At 38.1% G+C, this 24,622-nt stretch overlaps 2 protein-coding genes and 1 long non-coding RNA gene across 4 annotated transcripts; 1 reads left to right on the top strand and 2 right to left on the bottom strand.

Annotated features, from left to right (window-relative positions):
• Nucleotides 1-6,837: 6,837 nt before the first annotated feature.
• Nucleotides 6,838-8,358, bottom strand: LOC113667673 (uncharacterized). Its single transcript, XM_027183535.2, has 2 exons — nucleotides 8,292-8,358; nucleotides 6,838-8,130 (listed from the first exon to the last, which is right to left on the bottom strand). Exon 2 carries the CDS (start codon nucleotides 8,122-8,124, stop codon nucleotides 7,432-7,434), a length of 693 nt encoding a protein of 230 aa, XP_027039336.2. The 5' UTR covers nucleotides 8,125-8,130; nucleotides 8,292-8,358; the 3' UTR covers nucleotides 6,838-7,431.
• Nucleotides 8,359-16,581: 8,223 nt separating this feature from the next.
• Nucleotides 16,582-23,336, top strand: LOC149053849 (phenazine biosynthesis-like domain-containing protein). Of its 2 annotated transcripts, none has more exons than XM_089187905.1 (10): nucleotides 16,582-16,794; nucleotides 19,259-19,358; nucleotides 19,941-20,039; nucleotides 20,723-20,785; nucleotides 21,133-21,185; nucleotides 21,522-21,552; nucleotides 22,046-22,130; nucleotides 22,307-22,500; nucleotides 22,581-22,643; nucleotides 23,016-23,336. In XM_089187905.1, the coding sequence occupies exons 1-10, from the start codon at nucleotides 16,696-16,698 to the stop codon at nucleotides 23,126-23,128; spliced, it is 900 nt and encodes a 299-aa protein (XP_089044031.1). In that variant the 5' UTR covers nucleotides 16,582-16,695; the 3' UTR covers nucleotides 23,129-23,336. The 2 variants fall into 2 exon arrangements, with proteins under 2 accessions (XP_089044031.1, XP_089044037.1); XM_089187911.1 differs by lacking the exon at nucleotides 19,259-19,358 and adding an exon at nucleotides 19,091-19,189 and having other exon boundaries at nucleotides 16,639-16,794.
• A 634-nt stretch (nucleotides 23,337-23,970) lies between these two features.
• On the bottom strand, nucleotides 23,971-24,531 carry LOC149053848 (uncharacterized). The gene is made up of 3 exons (XR_016181239.1): nucleotides 24,406-24,531; nucleotides 24,205-24,300; nucleotides 23,971-24,105 (listed from the first exon to the last, which is right to left on the bottom strand). It is a non-coding gene; the product is annotated as an uncharacterized LOC149053848 (long non-coding RNA).
• Between the last annotated feature and the right edge of the window lie 91 nt (nucleotides 24,532-24,622).

Here is a 24,622-nt window from a genome sequence, read left to right as displayed (position 1 = left end):
TTGTTTTTGCAAATAAAAGCGGTTTGAACTGAAGTTTACGAACTCCATCATAAACGCAAATTTTCTCTCTTTTAATTAAGTTGTATTTAGAAAATTTACTTTTAAAGACAACGCATCGAAGTTGTAAGCTAAAACTGGCGTTTCATTCTTTATTTGTAGGAAGATATCTAAAGATTTTTCACCGATCGAGGACGTACTTTACTGTCTTACCGTACTTTGTATTTTGAATGACAAGCCTGAATGTAATACAATTTCCTACAATCTTCCTGTCTTTTCTTTACGACACGATTCAAAGCATACTTAATATTTCGCTTGTTTGTGTTGCCATGATGTTGTCTGTTTGTTGTGAGATGTGGCTCCTAAAAGCTCAATTTAATTTTCGTATCTTTGCCCGGTTATCGCTATTCTCCGAATAACTTTTCGAGGTCTTATTATCAAATCAGTCGAGAGAGACTCGCAAAAATTTCTTAATTTTCGGGAATTTTCGAAAGCATAATGTAAATTCTTCAAACATTTTCATCGGCATCAACTGATCCTCACTAAGAAGTCTGTCAGGTAGGAGAGGTTCGTAAGATTCTCGAAACTTTTTGGAAAGCTTTCTATTGCATTATGAGAGCTCTTTTTGTCTTCCCCCTGAATGATCTGATCTTTGTTAAGGCTTAGCTTTCTTGGGAGATCTGTTGCGAGGAACCAGGGGCTTGTGTGATTTCTGGAATATGAGCCGACGGAGGCAAGTAAAATTTTGGGATTTCCTCGGAGAATTTTCGATAGCATAATGAAAACTCCTCAAACGCTTAAATTTGACTAGTCACATCTTTGTTAAAGCCTCGGTTTCTCTATTAAAGGGAAACAAGTCGACCACAAGCATTTATGGTTGCCATGGTAACAACCGCATGAGCCTTCTTTCAGACTCCACGTTGCTAACACAGGTAAACGAATAGAGCGCCTATGAATTTAGTTTCGTAAAACCGAAGTCAAAAGGGTCCACCAGAGTAGTAGAAAACATACGATGTCAATGAGAGCTCAGGGAAAAAACAGGCAAACTGCCTAGAGCGCGGGTAAACGTGAGCAAGAAGGTATTCATTCGTTTCGTACCCACGGTTGTTTCGTACACAATCGTTTGTGCCCAATTCAATCGATTTGTACTCATTTTGAGTCCGTACCCAAACTACTGGTCGATTTGTGCCCATTCCAATATATATTAATTCGAAGTACCTCACATGCGAGCACATGTACGGATGTTGATTATTGCGTACGATAAGTTATTAGATTTTATTACGAAACGGCCGAGGGTACAAACCGACCGATAACAAGTAACCAAGTCGAGATAACTTTTTAGTTTTGCATCTGATTGGTTGAGAGAGTGGGGCGAGTTCTCTGCACCAATCACAGAGCGCTGTAAATCAGGACCAGCGAAGGATTGCTTTGGACACTCAACTGAAAATTGTTCTAATAAACCCTGTTCACATTAAAATGACGATCAAAAAAGTTTGAATCAGATGTGAAAATAACATTATAGCAAGAGACGACATGCATGAGTCACACATGCATGAGTCACACATGCATGTGTGCCGTGGCTTTCGTTACCAAGTCCATGCAATTCATACTATCGGACAATTTGAAATTAATCAAAAACTGTTCATAACTAGGGAAATTTTAGGACTGGGGACATAACACAAAAAATTGAAATCGTCAGCTATAAAACTCACTTCTGTGACTTTTTCGAATCTTGAATTATATTTTGGACCATGGCAGTCACGAACTGCGAGATTAAAACGGTTGATGTTTACCGAACGGTTGAGGACTGAGAGAGGCAAACTTTGAACAATTGACGAAGATTACGGACTGCAGACAAAAAATTTTGGACTGTGGACCACGGACAGTAAACTGCAGACTGCAAACAGTGCACGGCGGACTGACACCGTCAACTTCAGACCTCTGTTTGTTGACTGTAGACCGAGGACTGCGGGCTGCGAACTGAAAAGTATGGACTGTGGACTGTGGACTGCGGACTACAGACTTCGGACTAACGGGTACGGACTGTGGATACGTGTTATCGTCAGTTATGAAAGTATCACCAAAAGTAGTCATGACGTCAATAGATGAATATCTTGGTAAATGTCTGATTCATAACTCAATAAAACTATCGATGTTTGCACACAGCTTTTCATCTTATTTGCTAAAATATCTGAAATGAATGTGGTTAAAAAAAGGATAGGACGCAGGCCAGAAGGACTGGAAACGAGCGTTCTGTAGTATTTTTCATAAAAAAACCAAAGGATTAGTCCGTTTTGGCTGTGTTGGGTCCCAATAGGGCACTACTGTCTAAAATCCGGCAATAGTGTCTAGTATCAGACACTACTGTCCATAATCGGACACTGGTGTCCAAAATTGAAAAGCGGTGTCTTAGGTCAGACACTAGTGTGAAAGATACGACATTAGTGTCTATCATTAGACACAAGCGTCTAAAATGGACTCTAGGGTCCAAAATCGGAAACTAGTGTCTAAAATCGAATTCTTGTGTCCATATCCGGTCACTAATGTTAAAGATTGGACATTAGTGTCTAAAATCGGACACCAGTGTCCAAAATCAGACAGGAGTGTTTAGAATCGGACTTTTGTGTCTAAATTTAGACAATATTGTAATACAAGTGTCCAAAATCAGACCCTAGAGTCTAAAATTGGACACTGGTATGTATTTTCGGACAATGATGTTGAAAATCGGTCATTAGCGTCAGTCAGACACAAGTGTCTTTAATTGCACAACAGTAACTATAATCGGACGCTAGAGTCTAAAATCAGACACTAGTGTTTAAAATTGAACGATTGTTTCCAAAATTGGGCGATGGAGTGAATAAAATCAGACACTAGGGTCCAAAATCGGACTCTTGTGTCTGAAATAGAACACTGGTATCTAAAATTGAACACTTTTGTCCAAAATCGGACACTAGTGTCTAAATTAGAACACAAGTAAAAATAATTCGATACTAGTGTATAAAATCGGACTTTAGAGGGTAAAATCGAACAATAGTGTGCAAGATCGGTCACTCCTTTTCAAGGTCAGACACTTGTGTCTATAATTGAGCACTACTCTCCAAAAAACAGACCCTAGTGTTTGATATCAGACTCCAGCATCCAAAATCGGACAGGAGTGTTCAAAATTGGACACTGGTGTCTAAACTCAGACAATGGTGTCTAAAAGCACACCAGTGTCTCAAATCGGTTAGCAGTGACTAAAACTGGACATTGGTGTCTAAAAGCGAACACTGGTGTCGGACACTGGCGTCTCAGATTGGTCACTAGTATCTAAAATCGGAAATTAGTGTCCAAAATAGAACATTCGTGTTTAAAATCGGACATATTAGTTCGGTTAGGTGGGGAAACACAAATGAGATAATAATAAACCAAAAACGAATAAGGATGGCTAAGGATGGAGAAGATTGACGAGGATTTTGAACGATAAACATGTAAATCAAAGTTAATATTATGAGATGCAGAAATTGAGACAAATTGAGACGTATCTCTTTTAGAAATCCTAGGAGAGGCACAGTGGTCTAATGGTCAGTGCATTGACCTCCGCGTCGAGAGGCTCGGGTCCAAACCTTGGCCGGGCTTTGTGTTCTTAGGCAACACACTTTACTCTCATAGTGCCTCTATTAAGGGCACACTTAATTTGGAGCCTCGCTCTGTTGTGTGTCCTGGATCTTCATGGTGAAAGCGATTAAAAAAAAAGAAAAGAAGTCCCTTTCCAGCTTGTTTCCAAATCATACCTAGGAAGGAGGTTGTCTTTCAACCATAACTATTGTGTAGTCAATTTGTTTGAAACTTGATCAATTACATAATGATAATAATAGTAAATATATAACAATGATAGATGAGGTAACAAGAAATAGAAGTTTTCACCAACAAACTAACATGCGGGCTTGTGGCATTGGAAAATTTCCTCCCAGAAGCAGAAAGGAGAGTGGGTCCTTTATCAGCTTTGTCTGTTGACTGAGCGGAAATAGTTCGTCTTGTTTGTTACGGCGTATTAATTCCTTTTCCAAAACGCCTTCTTTCCTTGACCGGCCGATAAGGGTAAAGAAGACTCTGTGGACAATATTTGTCTCACAAGAGAGAGCTGACTCTGATGATGACATTTGACTCTAATGATGACTTCCGCCCAGGATATCGATATCTTCTGAGGAATACGCTCACCCGGACGATCAAACCAATATACACTATTACATGTCACTCCCAGGTTCAAACTATTTATTATAGTGCTGAAGATGTTTGTAAATGTCACACTATTGTTCCTGGGACATGAAACATACAGGTTTCTCTGCATTTTAGCGATTGAAATACAACTTTCAATTTTTTTGCCGTTGCTGAGCTTTCAAGAACGAATTTTGATGCTCAAAATATGTCTTCGGTAATGTTACCTACTGCGGAAAACCTCTCCGTCTACGAATTTTCCAAGGCTCCTACATGTAAAGTAGAGCTAACGCAGCGGTCAAACGTCTGTGACGTGCACATGCGAACGTTATAATGATTGAGTGGCATGTTTCAGGCTTTCAGAACCAACTTATCTTACACGAGTTCCAAACAACCTCATAAGCCAGCAATTCACGATGTTTTAAAAGTGTATAACTTTCTTAATAAAGCTCAAAACAGAATGGTAATTAATAATTGAATAACCTTTGGGTTCAAAAAGTCTCGAGTTTTTCTTTACCCTGGTTTTGTTTCCTTTTATACAGTTATCTATGAATGTTTCAATTATCTTTCGCTTTCTTTACGAGACAGCGGCGATTGTTTGTTACGTTTTCCTTTGAAATTTTGCGCGGGAAATTAGTGCGCGGGCGGCCAAAATTAAACGCATGACCTACCTACGTTTGACCGCTGTGTTGCGTTGTTGTTGGTTCATGGGCTGGCACGCGAAATTTCGTAACACACGCTAACAATTCAAAGGGACAAATGCAAAGGACTGAGGAAGGACTGAGCCAGGAAAGAGTGACTCTTAAGCATTGCCCTTTGTCAGACTCAGACCAAACATCGTTGAATTCATTCGATGACATTGACTTCCGCTCAGGTTTTCAAAACGTCAGTCGCCGCTTTCGACAACAGTCCCTCCCAGGACTATTCTCCTACGGACGATCAAACTGCACGATCCATATGTAACAGTTAATGATATCAGATTAAAGTCTTTGAGTAAGAAAGGGTCATTTTCACACTGAAATACAACCTCTCCAATTGAATAAAAGCTCAACAAAAGTGCTTGCATCTCAGCTGGTGACAAATTAAAACTAAATGAAAATCCTGTCCCTGAACTCGAAGTTCATTGTTTGAAACTAAGCGCAAGATTAACGAATAAATCACGCGATTAATAATCAGACCAACTTTAATTTATCAATCTTTCTTTCAAATAACAAGAAGGGTCCAGTGAACTTTTGACTTGGAACAAATAGTGATACAGATCTTTGTGTTAAGCCTAGAAAATGGGATTTACTCAAACAAACCCTCCCTTATTAATCTGGGTCCAGTTGTTGAGAGAATAGACAACACTTTCCAGCGGACAAATCGCTATCGAGATGATGACTGCTGAGAAAACGTACAGCGCGATCTATCGGATAAAGATCTAACCAGTGGATAGCGTTATCCTGCAAACAACCGGGGCCTATTCGTCTGATCTATAAATTAGTAAACACAAAACTTTCGACTTATTAACCTCGAAAGTCAATTAAGATGGCAGCCGTAACTTAAGAAATTAATTAAACTAGTTTTGGTTATATTATTTTGCAGAATTTCCCCTCCTCTTTTAATTACTGTCGTCAAAAGAAAGAAAAAGGAAAGCCAAACTCGTCGGATGTTTATTATGCAACATAAAGGGACTTATAGATCAGCGTCTTAGAAACACGTTTTAATTAAAAATTGCAGTAATCGGAAACAACTTTCTTGATTACTTTTTTGTTTCGCTCTACGAGCGAAAATTAGAATTGATTTTGCGTTTTGTTTCGTTACAAAGTTGTCTGGATTTTGCCCAAAAATTTATAACAATCTTCTCAGGTTTTAAAGAGTTTGCTGAGCCGAAAATCCTTCGCTAAAAGAGCGTGATCTTTGTCAAAAAGATATACAAGTACTTAATAAAACTTATCACGTGTATCATTAAGAAGTCAATATCAACAACTTGCCAGGCAAACCACGCTTGGTAATTTGCAAATCATGCACTTGACCAAGCTTGACTGATTTTGAGTTCTACAATGTATCATCATTTACTGAGTGCGTAAATCTCGCTGTTTTAGATACAATTCGTTGTAGATCGAAAGACACTGATATCTGTGCTAAATAGTCTTCTCCCATTGTGGAAAAACCATTCACCAGAGTAATTATGTTTACACAATGGATTAAATGTGAGCGGTTATTCAAGAGCAATCAAGTGTAAGGGCTTGGTAATCTTTATGTAGCTTCTCATTCAAGCGTCAAATATTTTAAAGGGGTTATGCAGAGGAAGGAGGAAAACTAAGTACATGTCGATTAAAACATGACGGAAAGAAACTTCTAAAGACGAAGAAATCAGCATCTTTAAGGTTGAAAGACAAACTCTGTGAATTCTGAAAGGAATCATCGAAACAAACCGACCCCAAAGTAATTTTTTTACGAGCAGCGCTTATGACTTGTGCTCACGGATCTTTCATAAATGAAAGTAAGCGCGGGTTTTTTTGTGACCTAAAAGTTACTATGTATCCCAATTTTATTTTGCTCGGTAGGGGGTAGTAATATTCTATACTTTACTTCGACATAATATTGTATTATTTTTTTGCCCATTATAAGTACACCACAACACATTCAGTATTCCATTCATGATTTTCAAAAACAATCATTTTAATTATCGTCTCTATCATATGTATATTTGCCAGTTTCAGCTGTTTATGTTTTCAACATAACATGCAGAAATATCACAATAAGTAAATGCGCCTTCCGTTTGAAATTTAAACGGATATAAAGGGCACCAAACATTTTTTCCCATTTTTTTTGTCTTTACTGAATTCGCTGTTGTTTTTCTATCTTATAGCAGCGTATAACACGAAGTTAAAAGTCTCAATGAAATTAGATGCAGTAATTGAAACACATACATGAAAAGGTACAGTTATAAACCATTTGATGCGTAAAAGTTCAGATGGCTCTCTAGATTTGTAAGACAAATCCAACGCTGTTTCTCGGGCAACATATCAGTTATTTCGACGCTTGTTTACTGACTTCAAAATATCTTTCAAAAACCACGTTCGATATATTTACAAGCATAAGGTGTCCAAAGTCGACATCTATCTGACAATATTAACAATAAAATGCAACCTTTTTCACCTGAATTATCGAAGATTAAATACATAATTACTCAGAAACAATGAGAAAATCTAGATAGTTTATAGACCTGCAAAACGTTAGAATTTCTTCAGCTCAAATGCGGTTTGTGTTATTTCCCGACAGAATTTCTAACCTTTGGGCGACTGAAAACCCGTTTACAACGGGATCACCGACAATCCCGCGGGATCGTGACTTTCTTCCCCGACTCGGGCCGTCGTTACCTCGTGAATCTTCGCTGAGAGTGTCCGAGAGTGACCGGATGTAATTACAAGCGATTCGAAGTATTTCTAGCTTGGTCACGCGCCGCTTGCTTTGTGGAACTGGTAAACATTTCTTGAGGCTTTCTAATGCTCTGTTCAAAGACCGCATTCGACGCCGTTCTCGATCGTTGGCGCGAAGACGGCGCATTTTTTTCAAAGGTTGTCCGCGGCCTTGTCGTGGGCAAACATCACCGTCGTAGGTTCCCGTGGTCTCAGTATTTTCCAGCGTGTTATTACCCAGACAGATTTCATCCAGCACCTCCAAGGTTGTAGGCGTACTGTCCTGAAGCGTTTGGCCTGACGCTTGGCATTGTGGAGTTTTGTCGTACGAAAAGGTAGATAATTCATGGTATTGCACGGTGGTAGCTGTTGAAGGATACTCTGTGTCTCTGTACTTGACGATCGAATTCAGCTGCTCATCTGTGAGGCCAAAACCGACTCGACTCTCGGGGGCGAAGCCATCGTTCAGAAAAGCACCGTCAAAGGCCGGTTCGTTGTAAAAACTTCCGTGAAAGATATCTTCCATTTTAATCTACGAGGTTTAAAAACGGACCATTATATCGAATAAATACGACGAAAACCTTGTCAACTTCAAACAGAGAAGGCTAAAAAACATATCGAAACGTAATGCACTAGGTAAGAAATGAACATGAAAATTTATATCATGATGAAGAGAGAAATAAGAAACCTTACCCACTACCCGGTGCCTCACTGTGTGTATTATCAAATGAGCAAGATTTTAATCTCACGTGCCCCTTTTATTTAGTCCCTGTACTACCTGTGTGTCTCATGTATACAAAGGAGTGACGGCATAATCACAAAACCAATTAGTGAGAACGTTTGCATTAACGCGCACCGGCTCGGATGCTGACATGTCCGTTAACAACAAAATAACACTGCAATTCAAACGAGCTTCCTCGCGAGCCGGGGATAAAAGAAATGTCTAAACATTGTTTTAATGTGACTTGATTTCCCAGAGTGTGATGCCGCTTCTTTTTCTTTCAATAGGTGAGAGACCAGCGAGGGTTGTAGGAAGCTATCTATCAAGCATTGAACTTTTGTACAATAATTCCGTAAAAAAAACTTCTCCGAATATAAAAGAATTTTTTCTCAATAATAAAACAAAAGTGAGCATGCTTTTCAATGTCCGAACTATTGTTTGCGAAGGGTTCTTTTATTAAATCAGCTCAATTAATAAAAGAAATTCAAACCACTTTCGTTGCAAAATCTTCCAAGGAAAAACTCTTCTGCTTGTTTGCGACTAATACATGGAAAATCTACGAGTTAAGTTTAACTTGATAACAACTACGCATGCGCGGATCTTTTGGTTTTCCTGACCAACTCATAAAAACGGCGCGAAAAATAACTGTTTTTTTAAGGGTGCGGGTATGATTTTAAACTCACAAAATGAAATTCAAATTCTTTCTCGTCCTCTAAGAAGAATTTATCCACATGTTTTTGTCAATGGCAGGGCTTAAATCTAATTTGCATTTCGTCGAATATTTAAATTTGGATGGCGACACGAGATGGGAGGATTGTTCGTGTTGGAGCGAAAAACGCGATCCACTTTCCGTTATCGTCCTAAATTTACGGAAATGCGCTGAAATTAACTTTTCAAAGGATTCTTGGGAATTTAAACACATCTTTGAGTCGCCGACACACTCCTATTAATGAACTTAACGTCAAAATAACTGATTAAAATAACAAAAATGAACGAAATTAGGGGCCTTAGAAAACCTAGTGTAATCCATTGTCACTTGAAAAAACTGCCATAGCCCGATATTTTATTCGCCTTATTTTCACTTTAAAGCCTCTTAACTGCAAAGAAGCCGTTATCGTCGACAATATTAAAGGTCCAATATTGCACTCGTGCTGAGATGTGCTCCAAGAGTGTTCTTCGTAGAGGGGTGGTGTTTATCACATCGTAGAGTTCACGAAACGGAACGTTTTCGCTTTCTATCGCAACATGTTTTATGAAAAAGAGCCTTTTGTTTGAGCGTAACAAAAGCTGCATGTCTTGATGGTGAATAATTGATATTTTCAGTGGCGGGCTCTGCTTTACCATCTTCCTTTTATCTCTCAATACAAAACCGTTTTAGGGTGGAGGACCTGAGTGATTGTCCTTACACGTTTTGCCCATCTGACGAGTCATTTTTCTCTGTCTAATAAACATTGTTATTAGGATGTGCACGGAATTTGATCAACAATGCCTGGCAATTAATAAAGCTCGACAAATCTGTTCATTTCTTAGGTAACCCGGCTATAATGACACGAGCTCACAATATAGGCCACGTGTGGGATTCTCTAAGCATCTTCAACACTTCAGGCCTCAATGTGAAGAGCTTTGCTCCTCCTGTGTGTAAATCTGATCCTTAATCCGTAGATTACGCTAACACACTATGCTTTTATTCGCTTGTGTCTTTGCTATTTATCTTTCCTTAATCAAAAAATATAATAAACGTTAAACAGGGGGCAAATGGGGTAAAAACAGCTCGCCCTACTTCACAGGGTAGAGATTTTTTGGACTTGAGAGAAAATGAGGGGTAAAATGAGATATGGGTTTGACCATTTTAGGTATACATTTTATTTTATAGCATCCGCAGTTAAGGGAATATTATGGAAGTTGTTGTTGCACCCCACTAGAACAGAAACTGCTCCAGCAGGTCCATAAATCAACGTATTTACCAGCATCAAATATCTAATTACCCATTTGATATCATTCTACTCCTAAATGAACGGCTGAAAACATTGTCAGTGACGCTTCATTATCAAACAAAGGCACACGCCCCGCAAAATTAGCCGATTTAGTGAGATATTTATCGGGTCACTCAACACATGTGCAAAGGAAGACAAGTCAAACATAGCAACAAACATTCAAATCAATTCTAATCACAAAACCTCGAGGCCCTTCAAAACGTTTTCTGATAAACGTTCTTCGAGCTCATTTCCGTTTGAATGACTTGATGACGTTGTCTCTTGAGAAAAGCCCGAATGCTTCCTCGAGTATAACGCACGTGGATGAGTCAACGTAATTTAACTCGGCAAACAGATAAAATCGCAGAACAAAGAACAAAATGAGAGCTGTAATGCTGCATCCGAAGGAAACACTTGCCCACGTACCGAAGGTAACACTTGCACACGTTTTGATATCTGCGAAAGGTCAAAGTCTCCATATTTTAACAACCATCCTTTCTCGCTCTCTTTATCTCCTTCGTCTTTAGTGTTTTCAGATCTGTCTAAAATATTTTTGGTTTCCTTTAGGCGATAGACTGAAATTTAGCTTGACACGAAAAATCATTTTCTAATGTCCTTAATCTTTTGATTTCTGCATCCTAAAGACAGCTGATAAAATCTCAGCATACAATACTTATACTTCGTGAGACTTCAGGTGGTGAGGATTAGCAAAGGTTATTACTGATAAATCTTAATTGTCGGAGGTAATTCTGCTGAGGAGAGAGAACTAATAGTATGAATAAAACAAAGTCAAATTAAAACTGTGTCAAAATCACACTAAATTTTCAGTACAAAAACATGTTAGAGAAACTTACAAACAAGTGATAAAAACCAAGTAATAAAAACCTGTTTGTTTGTTTTTCTGCTCTCTACCATTGGCTTGGAAAACTGGCGTCACTTTTTCAACCAATCAGATGCAAATTCTAAACCAATTATATTCTAATTCTAAGCCAATCACGGCTCGCATAGTCATGTGCATTTTCCTGCGTTTGGCACTCATTTTCTTTGAGTTTATATATTCGATATCTAGTGGTCATCCTTTGGGTTACGATAGTAGTGGTTTGGTTAAAGCTAAACTGTCGAAAGTACTCCACCACATAGAAACGTTCATTTTTTTTCCTCTTTTTTGATTCATTCTGAAAACCCCGGCAAAAAAAGTGTAATAAAAAAGTTTAAGAAAGTATAATTCAGGTAAACCAAGTATTTTACCGGGCTTGATCTAGTAGAGGTATGTTAAAAATATTTTACTTGAATTTATTGCAGGTCTATGTATCCCGGGTCGTTTGACAAACATTTAGGGGGTATTCCAGGTATTCAGATTCTATCAGCGAGCTGAGTTTACAATAAAGTGTATATGAGTTTATAATAAAATGTGAAACCGGTGAAGTTAGCCAAAGCCTTGAGGTAATTTACAGTTTAGCCTGCTTTAGGTGCAAATTCCTGACCACGGTCGAGGGTACTCCCTAAGGGTACTCCCTAAGAGTACTCCCTAAGGGTACTCCCCAGCGGTACTCCTCTAAGGAGGCGGAGTAAGGGGTTAGGAGGAACTTCAGCCGACCACAAAACAAAATGTTGGCGAGGGCCGGCAGAACATGCCCACCATTGCCTATCGGTAAGGACTCTGTACTTTTGAAAAAGCAGCATAGAGCTGACTTGGCGAAATATTCAGTTTCGTGACTTCTTCAAAATCCCTTTATCAGGAACTTGCTTAGCGAAGTAGTATGTTGTAACAAATAAATCACGGACATGCTGAACACTATTAAGATTGCAAAGAAGTTTGCTTGTGCCAGCAGCTGCGCGAAGGATGTTTTCAGGAAGTAGAGTGAGAGATGCGTTTTTGTTTCCCCACGAAACAAAACACTCCACCGTCTTTGCTTTTTTTTTTTGTGACCTCAGTTAACATCATTTCTAAACTTGCTATACTCCTAAAGTTCCCGTTGACGATAACGTTCGTTTAGCCGTTTCAAAACGCCCGAAATCATAGCATCGCTGAATCGACTCTTCTAAGGGGTAAAGGCAGTGCGCCAGTTCCTCCGAAACGAGTAATGAGGTTCTACCCTCTGTCTCACAGTCACTTCTGATATGGATTACATCCTTACGACAGGATATTGTCAGTCTTTTTCAGGTTATGAGGTCGACTGGTTTCGCGTCACATTATGCAGCATCACTGCAATTTGTTTAACCCTTTGTATACCAAGGGGGGTGGTATTTATTTGTCACAAAAATGAGTACATTATACAAGAATGCTTGTCAAGCCTGCTCTTTACAACAAAACCCTATAAAACTATATATATTTGGGAAGTGCATTAAAAATTTACTTTCACAACAATTATAGAAATTGACACATGTCAAAATTGTGACGTCACAATAAGCATAATTTGCATAATTATGCAAGTTTCTAAAGGAACTTTGAAATCACCAGCTCTAAACAAACAATTCCAACTTTTGGTTTCTTACTTGAAATTCTAATCACCTTTTAACACAATTTCAAAAGGTAAGAAATATTAATTAGGGCAATAACCCTCCTTTTAGAGAATTTAAGACAGATTAATAATTGCCTTTCATAAAGTAAAAATTGAGTAAAATATAAATGAAATAAGAAATATTCAAAAGATGCAAACAGTTTCTTTATCGGTTATATAGCCAATAGTTATGTACCACACTTGCACAAAACTATGCTCTCACATTAACCAAGAGTTAATTTCTTAATGATCTTCTTCTTCCTCTTTGATATGGCCTCCCTCTTCCTTCTTTTAGCCGACGGGGACCATTTCGACTTTCATCATCATAGTAAAAGTCTCGCAACGTGTGGTACCTTTGAAAACAAGGCTCAGGGCACATTCTAACACCACAAATTGCACAGCTGTATATTGTTTTCACTTTCTGGATATGGACCTTGCAAGTTAGTCTTGTTTCATTGCTCACAAGGTAATGGAAATGATCCCGGTTGAATCTTATGTCAGGGATAGCAACAGGAGTTTCCACAAATCCCGTGTCTCTTCGAAAGCACTTGCCTTGAACTAATGTGCTGACCAGCTCCTTTCTGAACTGCAGTGCTCTTAGACTGGAATGATTCTGGGATTTGGTGTGGAGAATGTGTGCATTTGATACACACACCTCTATCAAATAAAAAAACACTTTGTAATACCAGACTGACCCCTTCATAAGTCTGGCATATGCGACAGTTCGCTGGTCAGACACATCTACACCACCCATATAGGTGTTGTAGAGGTCAATAACACCTGGTCTAGAAAATTGCTTCTTCTCCCACTTCCCATTTACTTTTACTGACCGCTGAACTGGGCTCGAGTCCATTGTACTGGTGGGAAGGGTAGCTAACACACTAACTGGCTTCCTGTCACGCCATGTCACGCAAGTCAAATTTCCCTTTTGCCTGTACAAACACTCTCCTCTTTTAAGATCTTTCACTGCTTTTTCCTTCACACCACAAATCTCTCTTGGTAAGGCTACCCTGTTGGCCCGAACTGTGCCACATGCAAGGGTTTTTCTTTCTTCTAACTCTTCAAACAAAGCAACAGAAGTATAATAATTGTCCATGAAGGCATAAAATCCCTTATCTAGATAAGGTTGCAACACAGACATAACTGCCTTCCTTCCTAAGTCTTTCTGAACTTCATTATTCTCCTTGCCAGTATAAATCTTGCTGTTCAACACATAGCCACTGGTGGATTCTGCAAGTGTGAAAGCCTTTATTCCAAATCTTCCTGGCTTTATAGGGATAAACTGTCTGAAATGCACTTTGCCTTTGAACTTAATTAAAGTCTCATCTATGGCAAGTTGCCGCTCAGGGGTGTACACTTCCTGAAACCTTGCTATGACCAAATCTAGGAAAGGCTGGATTTTGTACAGCTTATTGTAGTCTGCGGAGTCGCGTGGGGGAGCAAGGGTGTTGCCAGCAAAGTGCAGATACCGCAAAATTTGTAGGAATCGAGTTCGGGACATCACGGATGGGAAGAAAGGAGAACTTAGGACAGGATCAGTACTCCAGTAAGAACTAAGGTTCGGTTTAGTAACCAGCCCCATATTTAGGTACAGACTAATCCAGGCCTTCATTTCACTTTCTGTGACTGGATACCAAACAGAGCTTTCTGTTGGCCCTCTCTTCTGTTCTGCATATAAATTAGTCTGACTAACTAACAACTGCCATACCTCTTGTGTGAAAAACAGCTCCAAAAAATCCAAACACGATTTCAGATTTCTTGTAGTGACATTTATTTCAGGTTCTTCACTAAACTCAATATCTACTCTGCGTCCAATTTCTCTAGACCAATCTTCCTCATCCAATTCCACTTCGTTGTCAGTGTGATCTTCCTCTTCCAACTCTTCGCTAGAATCGTCAGAGCTTGATTCCGATGCACCAGAGTAAAATTCCTCATCAGAGGCTCGATGCTCGATGAAATTCGCTAAAGGCAAGTCTTCTTCGTCGATAAATTGAATTTCAACATTGTTTTGATCGTCGAAATGTAGTTCAGCATCACCTTCAAGAGCCGCCATTTTTAAATCTCCCCGTTCAAAACGTCCAAATCACAAAAAGCCTCAAAATTCGCCCAAAAACAAGCTCGATGGAAGAAATCCTCGAAAAAACTAATTAACGACTTTATGTAATTTACATTGAAATGTAGTATTAGTTTCCAGCCCCTCAAAGTGCTCTTTTCAGGCCGCCCGAATGGGGTCTGTATTTAAGTGGCCATATATGGCCACTTGGTACGCAAAGGGTTAAATTCTCATCAAAATCCTGCATGCATCAAACTGAAATAGTTATTAACACTTTTAAAACTTTCAGTCGTGACTTACTCAAGTAGCATACGTGATGTAACTGGAACACTGTGTGTATGCTGATTGGTCAGAAGCCTATATTTTATCCACTAGTAAACTCGTTACTATTTTTTGAAAGCAATCATTGCGCATTCTACTGGTTTTACGGGCGTAATAACCCCTCTCAGTGATGTTGGGACAACACTCAGTAAAATTGTAAACTTTAAGCTTCGGCTCGCGTGGGTTTTCAAATGTGCCGTGAATAACTTGCGGATCTATTGCTTAATAAACTGATATTGAATGATTTAGATATGAATGAGATAAAACAAAAAAAAAAAGATATCTATAAGGTGCCAAGTTTGTCTCAACGACATGCATAAATTTCTTATATTGGTTTCAGTCCACATTACCGCCTTGGCCGATATCACAGCTGATGTTTTGACCCAGTAAATTTTTGATAGAAAAGTTTCCGAAATAACAATTTTTTAACGATTTTGACAAAGGGAAAGGAAAAAGAAAGTAGATACTTCTCGCAAGAGGGAGATCTAGACGAAGTAAAATCCGAGTCTTTCGCCAGGATTCAAAGTTGAACCTTAGATCTCCCGATTTCGCGGCGGGATGTTCTGTGAACAAAGCTACCAAGAATTGAAAGGAAAATGTAGTCAATCTAATCACAAGCGTAGTAGAAATATAAAAAACTGAGTTCCTATAAGGAATCCAACCCTAGCCTTCAGGAAAGGTTCCGCGCTCCAATGCTCTACCGATGAAACTGTTGAGAACTCTGTGGTGCGCTGGGCCATTACTACACGGCACGTGTTCTGAATACAGCTGAAGAGAAATAGCCAATCGGGACATATATCAGATCCATATGCAACAAGAGTTCTAAACACTTCTAGGATTTGCAAAGGATTGGATGTCGTGAAAATATAGAAAAGCAATAAGATAAGAGAAAAGGGGAAATAAAGAAAAGGAATTAATGAAGAATTGAATGAACAAATGAATGAACGAAGAATAATTAAAAAACTGGGAAAGGAATGAAAAAAGGGCAAATACTTTTTATGGTCTCAAATCGATTCAATAACACCAAAAAAATTCTTGATTAGGAGCTGCTTCCCTTAAACTGAGTGAAAACCGCCCGATTGATGGGTAATTCAGTTTGAAGAAAAAAGCTCTAAATAAACATGTAAAATATTCTTATTTCTCATAATAATAAATGCACACTGGCAAGAAAATAAAGGATGACCCGTCACGGCTCACGGCTCCACTATAATAGCTGAAGCCCTTTTGCGCAAAGGAGATTTTAAATAATTCCTAGATCCGTTGAGAGATTCAATTTTCCAGCCACGAAGGACTTATCAAGCAAGCGAACGAAAGAGGGAGCGAGTAAGAAAACGAGCGAACTAACGAACGAACGAAGAAAGAAACGAACGAGCTAACGAACGAACGAACGAACGAACGAACAAACGAAAAGACGAACGAACGAACGAACGGTCGAAGGACGAAAAGAGCCTATACCGGCCTCTCCCTCCTAACACAACGTGTTGGAAAAAATGTACTCCGGGGAAGATTGGAGACGACATTATTCAAGATGGCGGTCAAAGCGAGTTTTCCAATCTTTGTAGTCGATGCATTCACCGACAAACCTTTTGGCGGGAATCCAGCTGCTGTATGTCTCGTGGGATCAAGGGTAAGAAACTTTCAATAGCAATGAGCGTGAGATTGGGCTAGGAAGACGATTGTGTGACAATATCATTAAATTCGCCTTGAATCAGGTCACTTGAACTTGCCTCTTTCAATACGGAAAAATAAAAGTGAAGTCACCGGGTTGTATTTACGTTTCGCCTCTATTCTTTTCCACCTGAAAACTGGGACCTGAAAAGCATTTTGCTTCGAAACTTTTGAGGAGGGATTTGTACCAAAACTGACTCGTTTCCCACCCTCAGAATTTAAGGATGACAGGAAGTTGGTTGGGGGTTGTTCAATTCAAACAGCAAACGTATTATGCCTTAAAAAGAAAAACTTTCCTATTATTTTCTTTTACCTAAAATTTATCATGTGGCTTGAGAATTGAAAGGATTAATGGGGGTCTTAAATTTAGAGTGTGCTGGTGTAAAATTGTTTGCATATGTACACTGTATCTCTTAATTCCAATTACATTACTACAAAGTGACACTTAATTAACCCCTTCACTGCCTACATGACATACTCAGTACATCGAAAGTTATGACAGTAACAGTCAAATCTCCAGCATTGGAAATGTAAAATAATCTGGCCTCCAAAGCTCAAAACTAGTTAAAAACTCTTGTAGTGCTTGTAGCGACCAAAACAAATATAGTTTATAAGATCCCAAGGGGTGTCACTCCAAGACGCGATTAACAAGGTGTTTAGGGGCTATTTTTACAGATCGAGATTGAAGAATAACAGACCGAAGTTGACCGTTCACACAAATCTTTAATCCTGCAAGCAATCGACCACAAACCACAATCAACGATCAATCTCACAATCAATCAGTCAATTGTAAACTGCAACAATAATACAACGAAGTTCTATCAATCTAATGAAATGTTGGGAAAGACATAATCAAAAATAGCGTGTAAAAAACTGGGCCTTAACGCCGATAACAAGATTATAATGACAATGAACAATACAAATACCCCAATAAATCAGAACAAAATATGTCAAAGGACAAAAGTTTCGGTACAAATTATTAAGAATTTTGGTGGCTGGTTAACAGCCCATTGTTCTTATATGTAAATGGTGGGATTTCACTTGCATCTGATACAATTTTGGCCTTTAAATCTCAAATCAATTGAAAATATGGCAATACAACAAAATATTTGTTTGTATACTTTTGCCCAATGCTGGAAAACTAAACTTAGAAGAACAAAGCAGGTAATTTAGTGTTAACAACTGGGTTGAAAACGTAAATTAGCCAGCGTAAAGGGTAAAAAAGCTGACGTTTCGAGCATCAGCCCTTCGCCAATCGCTCTGACGAAGGGCTAACGCTTGAAACGTCAGCTTTTTTACCCTTTACGGTGGCTAATTTACGTTTTCAACCCAGTTGTTAACACTAAATTACCTGCTATACTCTCCCACCGACGCAGCACCACAGTTTCTTTAGAAACTTACCCCTTTATTAGAAGAACAAAGTTACAAAGGTACTTACATATTGGTCTCGCTTGTGCCAAAGGTTTAAGAAACAAAAGGGCGAGAGTTTACCAAGGCTACTCAAAAACTTACAAAGAACTGATTACAGGGACACTAAACTCGCTTTTATATGTGCGTGGTGACCTTGGAAGGTCCGATTACAAAACCAATAGAAATATATATACCTATATATAATACATATAAATATATATTTATATATCTATTTCATAACAATAGAAATATAGACCAACAGATAAACAATGCAACTATATTGTTATCTAGGATCATTCTGCTATTATTAAACTAATCAATAATCAATTTAATAAAAATGAGCTTCTGGCTAGTGTCCTTAACATTTCTAAAAAACAATAAGTCAATTTGCATTGGCACAGGACTTTTTGGTGACGGCAGTCAAGGGGTTATGGAATTTTTCTCAATTAAAAAAAGATATGTACTCACATTTAATTGTAGGAAATTGTAGCAAATGCTGTTGGAAAGTGCTCAACAAACGAGTGTAGAGCGAAATACAGTTCAAAATGACTAAAATGAAACACACATGATTCCCTGTAACTCTGAGTTTCATGCTTACGCACTCATCAGTGTCTGTCTGATGAGTGCGTAAGCATGAAACTCAGAGTTACAGGGAATCATGCATGTTTCATTGTAGTCATTTTGAACTGTACTCATATTTAAAATTGTTTTATTTATGGAATCTATGCAAGTGAGGTTATTCTCTTTTGAAATTTCAAGTGCACCATTATCTTCTTCCACTGGTGTAATTTGCAAGTTGATGTGTACCAGTAATTTTTATTGAATTAATTTGTTCTAACAAGCAGCAATTAGTGATGACATCTTGCAAAAAGTTGCAAAAGAAATTAACTTATTGGAAACAGCCTTTATCCTGGAAAAAAATGAACCTGACACATATTCAAAAGGTTAGGTTCACCAAACCCAATTGAGTTTTACTTAAGCTTAGACTCCATCTGCTTTTGTCTTAAATTTAGGAATTAAGTGACAACACCATGCAAAGGATAGCAAATGAAATGAATTTGTCTGAAACTGCTTTTATCCTCCAAAAAACTGAGCAAGACACATACTCAAAAGGTTAGGAATAATCACAGCAAATAGCACCCATTTAACTAAGTTAGTCCTTCTTCTTTATCCCTTTGACCCTACAATGGACCTTCATCTTATTTCTACTTACATCACCTCTGAATCACACCTTGAGGTCACAAGAATAAAGGAAATGATCACCAACTACAGAGGCTCTTGATTGTCAGGCAAATTCTCCTCATCAGCACCTGAGGAAATGTAGGAAGAACAGTATGGAGAATGGGCATATTGATGTTAGGGTGTGAACAGTTATTGTCCTGGACACATGTGATGACTTATTTTATCCTCTTATTAAATATCCAAAACGTGTGCATTACCTTAAGTTAGTTTTCCTCTGTTCTTTTACCTCATTACTATATCTGTTCATAGTAAGCATTTTCATGTATTGGACATAACTGAAGGTAGTAACATTGTTCGAAAATCTACCTTTATGGCTGAAAATTACAACATTATTTTGAGAGCAAACTGATTCTGGTGAAACACGAATTAATCTTAGTGTAAGTTTTGTATGACCTGAGTTTTTTCACCTCTCTGCCTATGTTGTATACTGAATTCTAATTTTATCTATTGAAGGTTCCTGTTTTGGTCTTCGTTGGTTTACCCCAGAATGTGAAGTGCCTTTATGTGGACATGCAACTTTAGCCTCAGCAGCTGTTTTGTTTGACTCCATAGGTAAGGTGTAACTCTCAGAAGTGATAAACAAGTAACTTCTCCCTACAATACCCATGCACTATCCAGCAAACAGGTAACGAGAATACTTAAATCTATCAGGTAGAAGTTGTTATCATGATCTAACACCAAATCCTCATAACTTATTTACAAGGAAATGTGTAGTAGCTAAAGGGGAGAATTAACAATCAGATCTTAGGAGTTAAAGGGTTAAGAAAGTTGTGGTTTTTAATAAAAGCTTGTTACTGGCCATCTACCACCCTCTTTGGACCTGTTATCCCCTGGCTAGCCTGTGAGCTGGGGTACCTGTGGGCTTTCACACTTGTTAGTGAGTTATAAGCTGGCAGGGAGTCTCAAAACAACAACCTCACTCTCAGGGTCTTAGTTCTACCCTTCCTTTACCAAAGAAAGGAAATAAAGAGAGACCTGGGAATGAGGTTGTTGAAACAAGAGCCTCCCAACTTGTCATTTATTTTCAAATTTCCTATGTTTATCCACAAACACAGCATTCTGACTAGTCAAGAATAACAGGCAAATTACAGGTGTCATTAGAGCACTCTTTTTATTTGCCCTAAAAATAAAAGCTGAAAATTACATTTCGAGGCTTCCATAATTTTATTATTTTAGTTTCAGCTTGGTAATTTGTTAATATGTAATCATGAAATCATTGAACATACCCTTACTAGGTAATGCAAATGCTGAAGTAACATTCGAAACATTAAGTGGGAAGTTAACGGCAAGACAGGAAGGTAGGAATCTGATTTGATGTAAAAGGCTAACTAAAAGTGCACAATTAGATACTTTGGTTTTCTTAACTAAGTTCAAACTTGATGATATAAATTGTCCACTGTAGAGAGTTTGTAAAGCTGACATTCCAAGCACTAGCCCCTTGTCAAAGCAAATGTCTACAGTAATTTTCTGGTCCATCAAAATAATACTAGAAAGTTTCATTGGTGAATACTAGTGGTATTTATTATTTGCAAGATCTTAAAATGAAATTGACAAGTCGAATCTAATTGTGCTCTCAATGAATTTGGGCAAGAATGTTGCAGCTGGCAATCATACATTAATTTCCTTTTTTCTTTTTCTGTTACAGGTTCATCAATTTGTTTAAACTTTCCTTTGAACAGCTGTGAACCATTACCTAAAGTATGTGTTAATTTCATTGTGTTTATGTACAGCATAGGGTACCAAATTCACATCTGGCCTTGAATGTTAAAAATTAACATTATTTTAAATTTTGTTTATTTGCCACTAATATGAAAAGTGGGATACTCTGTCTGGGAATTTTTTCATGAAAATTCAAGTTAAAAAATTCCTACCAACCAATATTGTCTATAATTGTGTGTTGACAAAAAATGGTATAGCATAATATTTATGATTATTGTAGCAGCTGTTTTGTGGGAGAATCAAAACTTGTTCAACTAGTTTGTTCAAAGCATGTTCTCACCTTAAAATCAATTGCTTACATTTCATTTATGTCAGGAAGAAGCAATGAAGAGATTAGTTAAAGCAGGTAAACAACTTTTTCTTCAACAATTTTTACAAGAGACAGGGAGAAGCCCATTTTGGTCTGGGTGTTATACCTCTAAAAGTTAAGTCTTGGAAACTGCTGGTTCTGAAGCATCAAGTGACTCAAATACTACCACTCCATCTGGATGGAACACCATCACATCCCATGTTACCTCCAACCCCACCCCCCCCCCCCCCCATTTCTTGTATTTCAACAGGTTTCCTGACATTTTCCAAAACTCCATTTTCACTCCATGGCCCAGAGGCCTGGTGAGAGTGAAGGGCCTTAGAAATTTCAACCCTTCAAAATAACGAAGTCAGAAAGGGAGGTGTCTGGAACAGCAAAGTCGTGACCACAAGTAATCTACGGTCTCTCAATCTAACAAGCCTATCATTCATTCTGTTCTCTGTAGGAAGGAAATAGGTCAAATAAGCAAAATTTACTTAACTAAAAATACATATTAGAAGATAAATCAGTAACTGAAAATTGTTATCAGTTGTAGGTGACCTAAAGGTAAAAGACGTAGAATACTCTAAGACAACCAAGAAACTTCTCTTGTGTTTGGAGCCTTCATTGACAAGGTCAGGTCATGGAATAAGAATTAAAAAGAACATAAAATTACTTACATAAAATTAGGAAGTGTGGGCTAAAGGGCAAACCTCGTTACACAATTCGACTACACGTTTGTCTTATTGAGGCTACACTCAGTCATTGAATAGCATTGTATTTCTGATAAATCTTTAACTTTTGCTCACAGAGAAGATTTGGAAAACCTCTCCCCAGACTTCCAGGCTATGTTGTCCGCCCCCTTGTCTGGACTTGTCCGTGGTGTGATTGTAACCCTGCAGGGGACTAAGGCAAATGGGTGCGTGGATGGTAGCGGTGAGGTGTATGACTTTGTTTCACGTTACTTTGCTCCTTGGGTTGGAATATCTGAGGACCCAGTAACTGGTGAGTTTTAAAATAGCTTTTAAGGTAGTTCTATTCATTAATGTTAGTTTCCTTTTTTAACATTACAATCTTTCTTTTAGGCTCGGCACATACAGTTCTTGCTAGTTATTGGTCACAAAGACTGAAAAAAAACGATTTGTATGGTGAGTTCCATAATTCCATGTAAGGTTGTTTGAAATGTGCTGTCTGAATTTTGGAGTTAGTGACATTTGCCCGAGTTTTTAGTATACCCATTCCAAACAAAACAAAAAACAGCAAAGCTTGCCTTTTATTTGGCCTTACAAGGGTATATTTCCTGATTAGAGGGGTCAGTTTGTTGTGTAGTTTGATCCAACCCAGATGATTACAAAATTGGTGTCTTGAATCGTCGCTCTTTGAGTTTATCTTTAAAGGCTGTGTTAGGCTTGATCAACCATCCATATTGTGTTTAACTTGAAATGCCTCCCTGTCACGTTCATATCAGTGTTTGGGGAAGTTTAATCTGACTTTTCTAACATATCATTTTCTTTTTTTAGCTCGTCAGTGTTCATCGCGTGGAGGAGAACTGAGAATTGATGTCAGGGAAGACAACAGAGTTGACATTGCTGGACAAGCAGTCTTAGTTCTTCAAGGAAGCATACGCTTATGACAGGTGTCATGCAACCCCAACCTTTTCGATAAATAACATAGCAAAGCAAAAGAATTGCAGTTACAGAGAACACTCGCAATATGACATACACCAATACAGAAATATTCAACCTTGTATTACAAGGACAAAACCAGGATTGTATAGTTGAGGAACACATTTCTACTTTAAGTTTTGTTTCATCAAATAAAATTCACATTACATCCTATAACTAAAGATCTTCAAGAGAATACATACACTACAACCTTCCCACACCCTAGGTGTTGTTTCTCAGGGAAACACTTTCTGTAAACATAATTTCTTCAAAAGTTAAAACTTGTATTGTCATAGAAGTTTCTGAAACATGCACTTGTTAAGCATAAGAAATACCTTTCATTTAACCAGCAAACAGTCTTTCAGCCATAAATAATACGCTAGAGATTATCTGAGGTACCGTCAATGCCCAAACAAATGCATAAGACAACTATGACACACAAACTTCCTTAAAAAAGATTTTCAACAACTTTTTAAATTTATTTCTTATTTAGAGAAACGTGGTCAGATAATAGTTAATTATTACCAAGAAAGAGAAGAGATTTAGTTTGTTGTTTCAGTTAGTCATGCTGGAAGTTAGAGATTGCTGAGAAAGACCTTATCAGTGTTTGTCCCCAAAGGTGAAAGATACCATTGTCAGAAAGGTATATTATTTTGACTTGGCATTGCCTTGTTGCTCTCTTTTCCTTAAGATGGACCTCCCTCCCCCTCCCCCACCCCCTCCCTTTCAACATTGTAGTGCTTTCAGCTTTAAGAAGATTTAAGTGGAGCAAGGAACTAAGAAGACTCATAACATTGTCAAACGTCTAACACATAACTTGTCCCACAGTAAAGTGAACTAGATTCCTAATTCCAGTACTTCTTTTGTAGCTGTTCAAATTCATCACTTGTGACAAACTTTTTCTGGTCCCTCGCAACTTGAAGCTTGGAGAAAAGCTGTTGAAGTTCTAATAACAGAAATGAGTTGTTAAATTGATGTAACTGGCCCAAAGGAACAATTTGTTGAGACAACAACAACAAATGAAATTTAAAACCGAGTTTCTCACCTTTCTTTTCTTTAGACGACATAAATAACAACACCATATCGAATCATTCAACATGACTAAGCTCTCCCAGAATGTGGCAAGCAAGTTTTTCTTCTCCTGTTACAATAACAAAGTGATCATAGGATAAGATTATGACTCCACTCCGACTAAGGTTTCAATCCTCAATTGTTCTTGAATTAAAAAGCTAAAGTTTGTCTTTACCTTGTGGAACAACTTCCTGGCTGAGGGCTGCTATAATGCTATTTAACATTGGAGCAACAAGTTTATTACTGAGAACTGACCAAAACAAAAAAAAACGTGCAACGTCAGTAAACGACCTTCTTTGAGGACTCCTTTAAACTTTGCCTCTTGCTTTGTAATTTATATTCCCATTTTCCCTTATTCTCTTTTGTGTCCCTTTCTTAATATCCTTCTATCC

This window comes from Pocillopora damicornis, chromosome 1, assembly GCF_964200805.1.
Source record: "Pocillopora damicornis chromosome 1, jaPocDami1.2, whole genome shotgun sequence".
Classification (NCBI taxonomy): Eukaryota; Metazoa; Cnidaria; class Anthozoa; order Scleractinia; family Pocilloporidae; genus Pocillopora; species Pocillopora damicornis.
The sequence above is the reverse complement of the archived record's forward strand: the minus strand, read 5'-3'. Positions and strand labels throughout refer to the sequence as shown.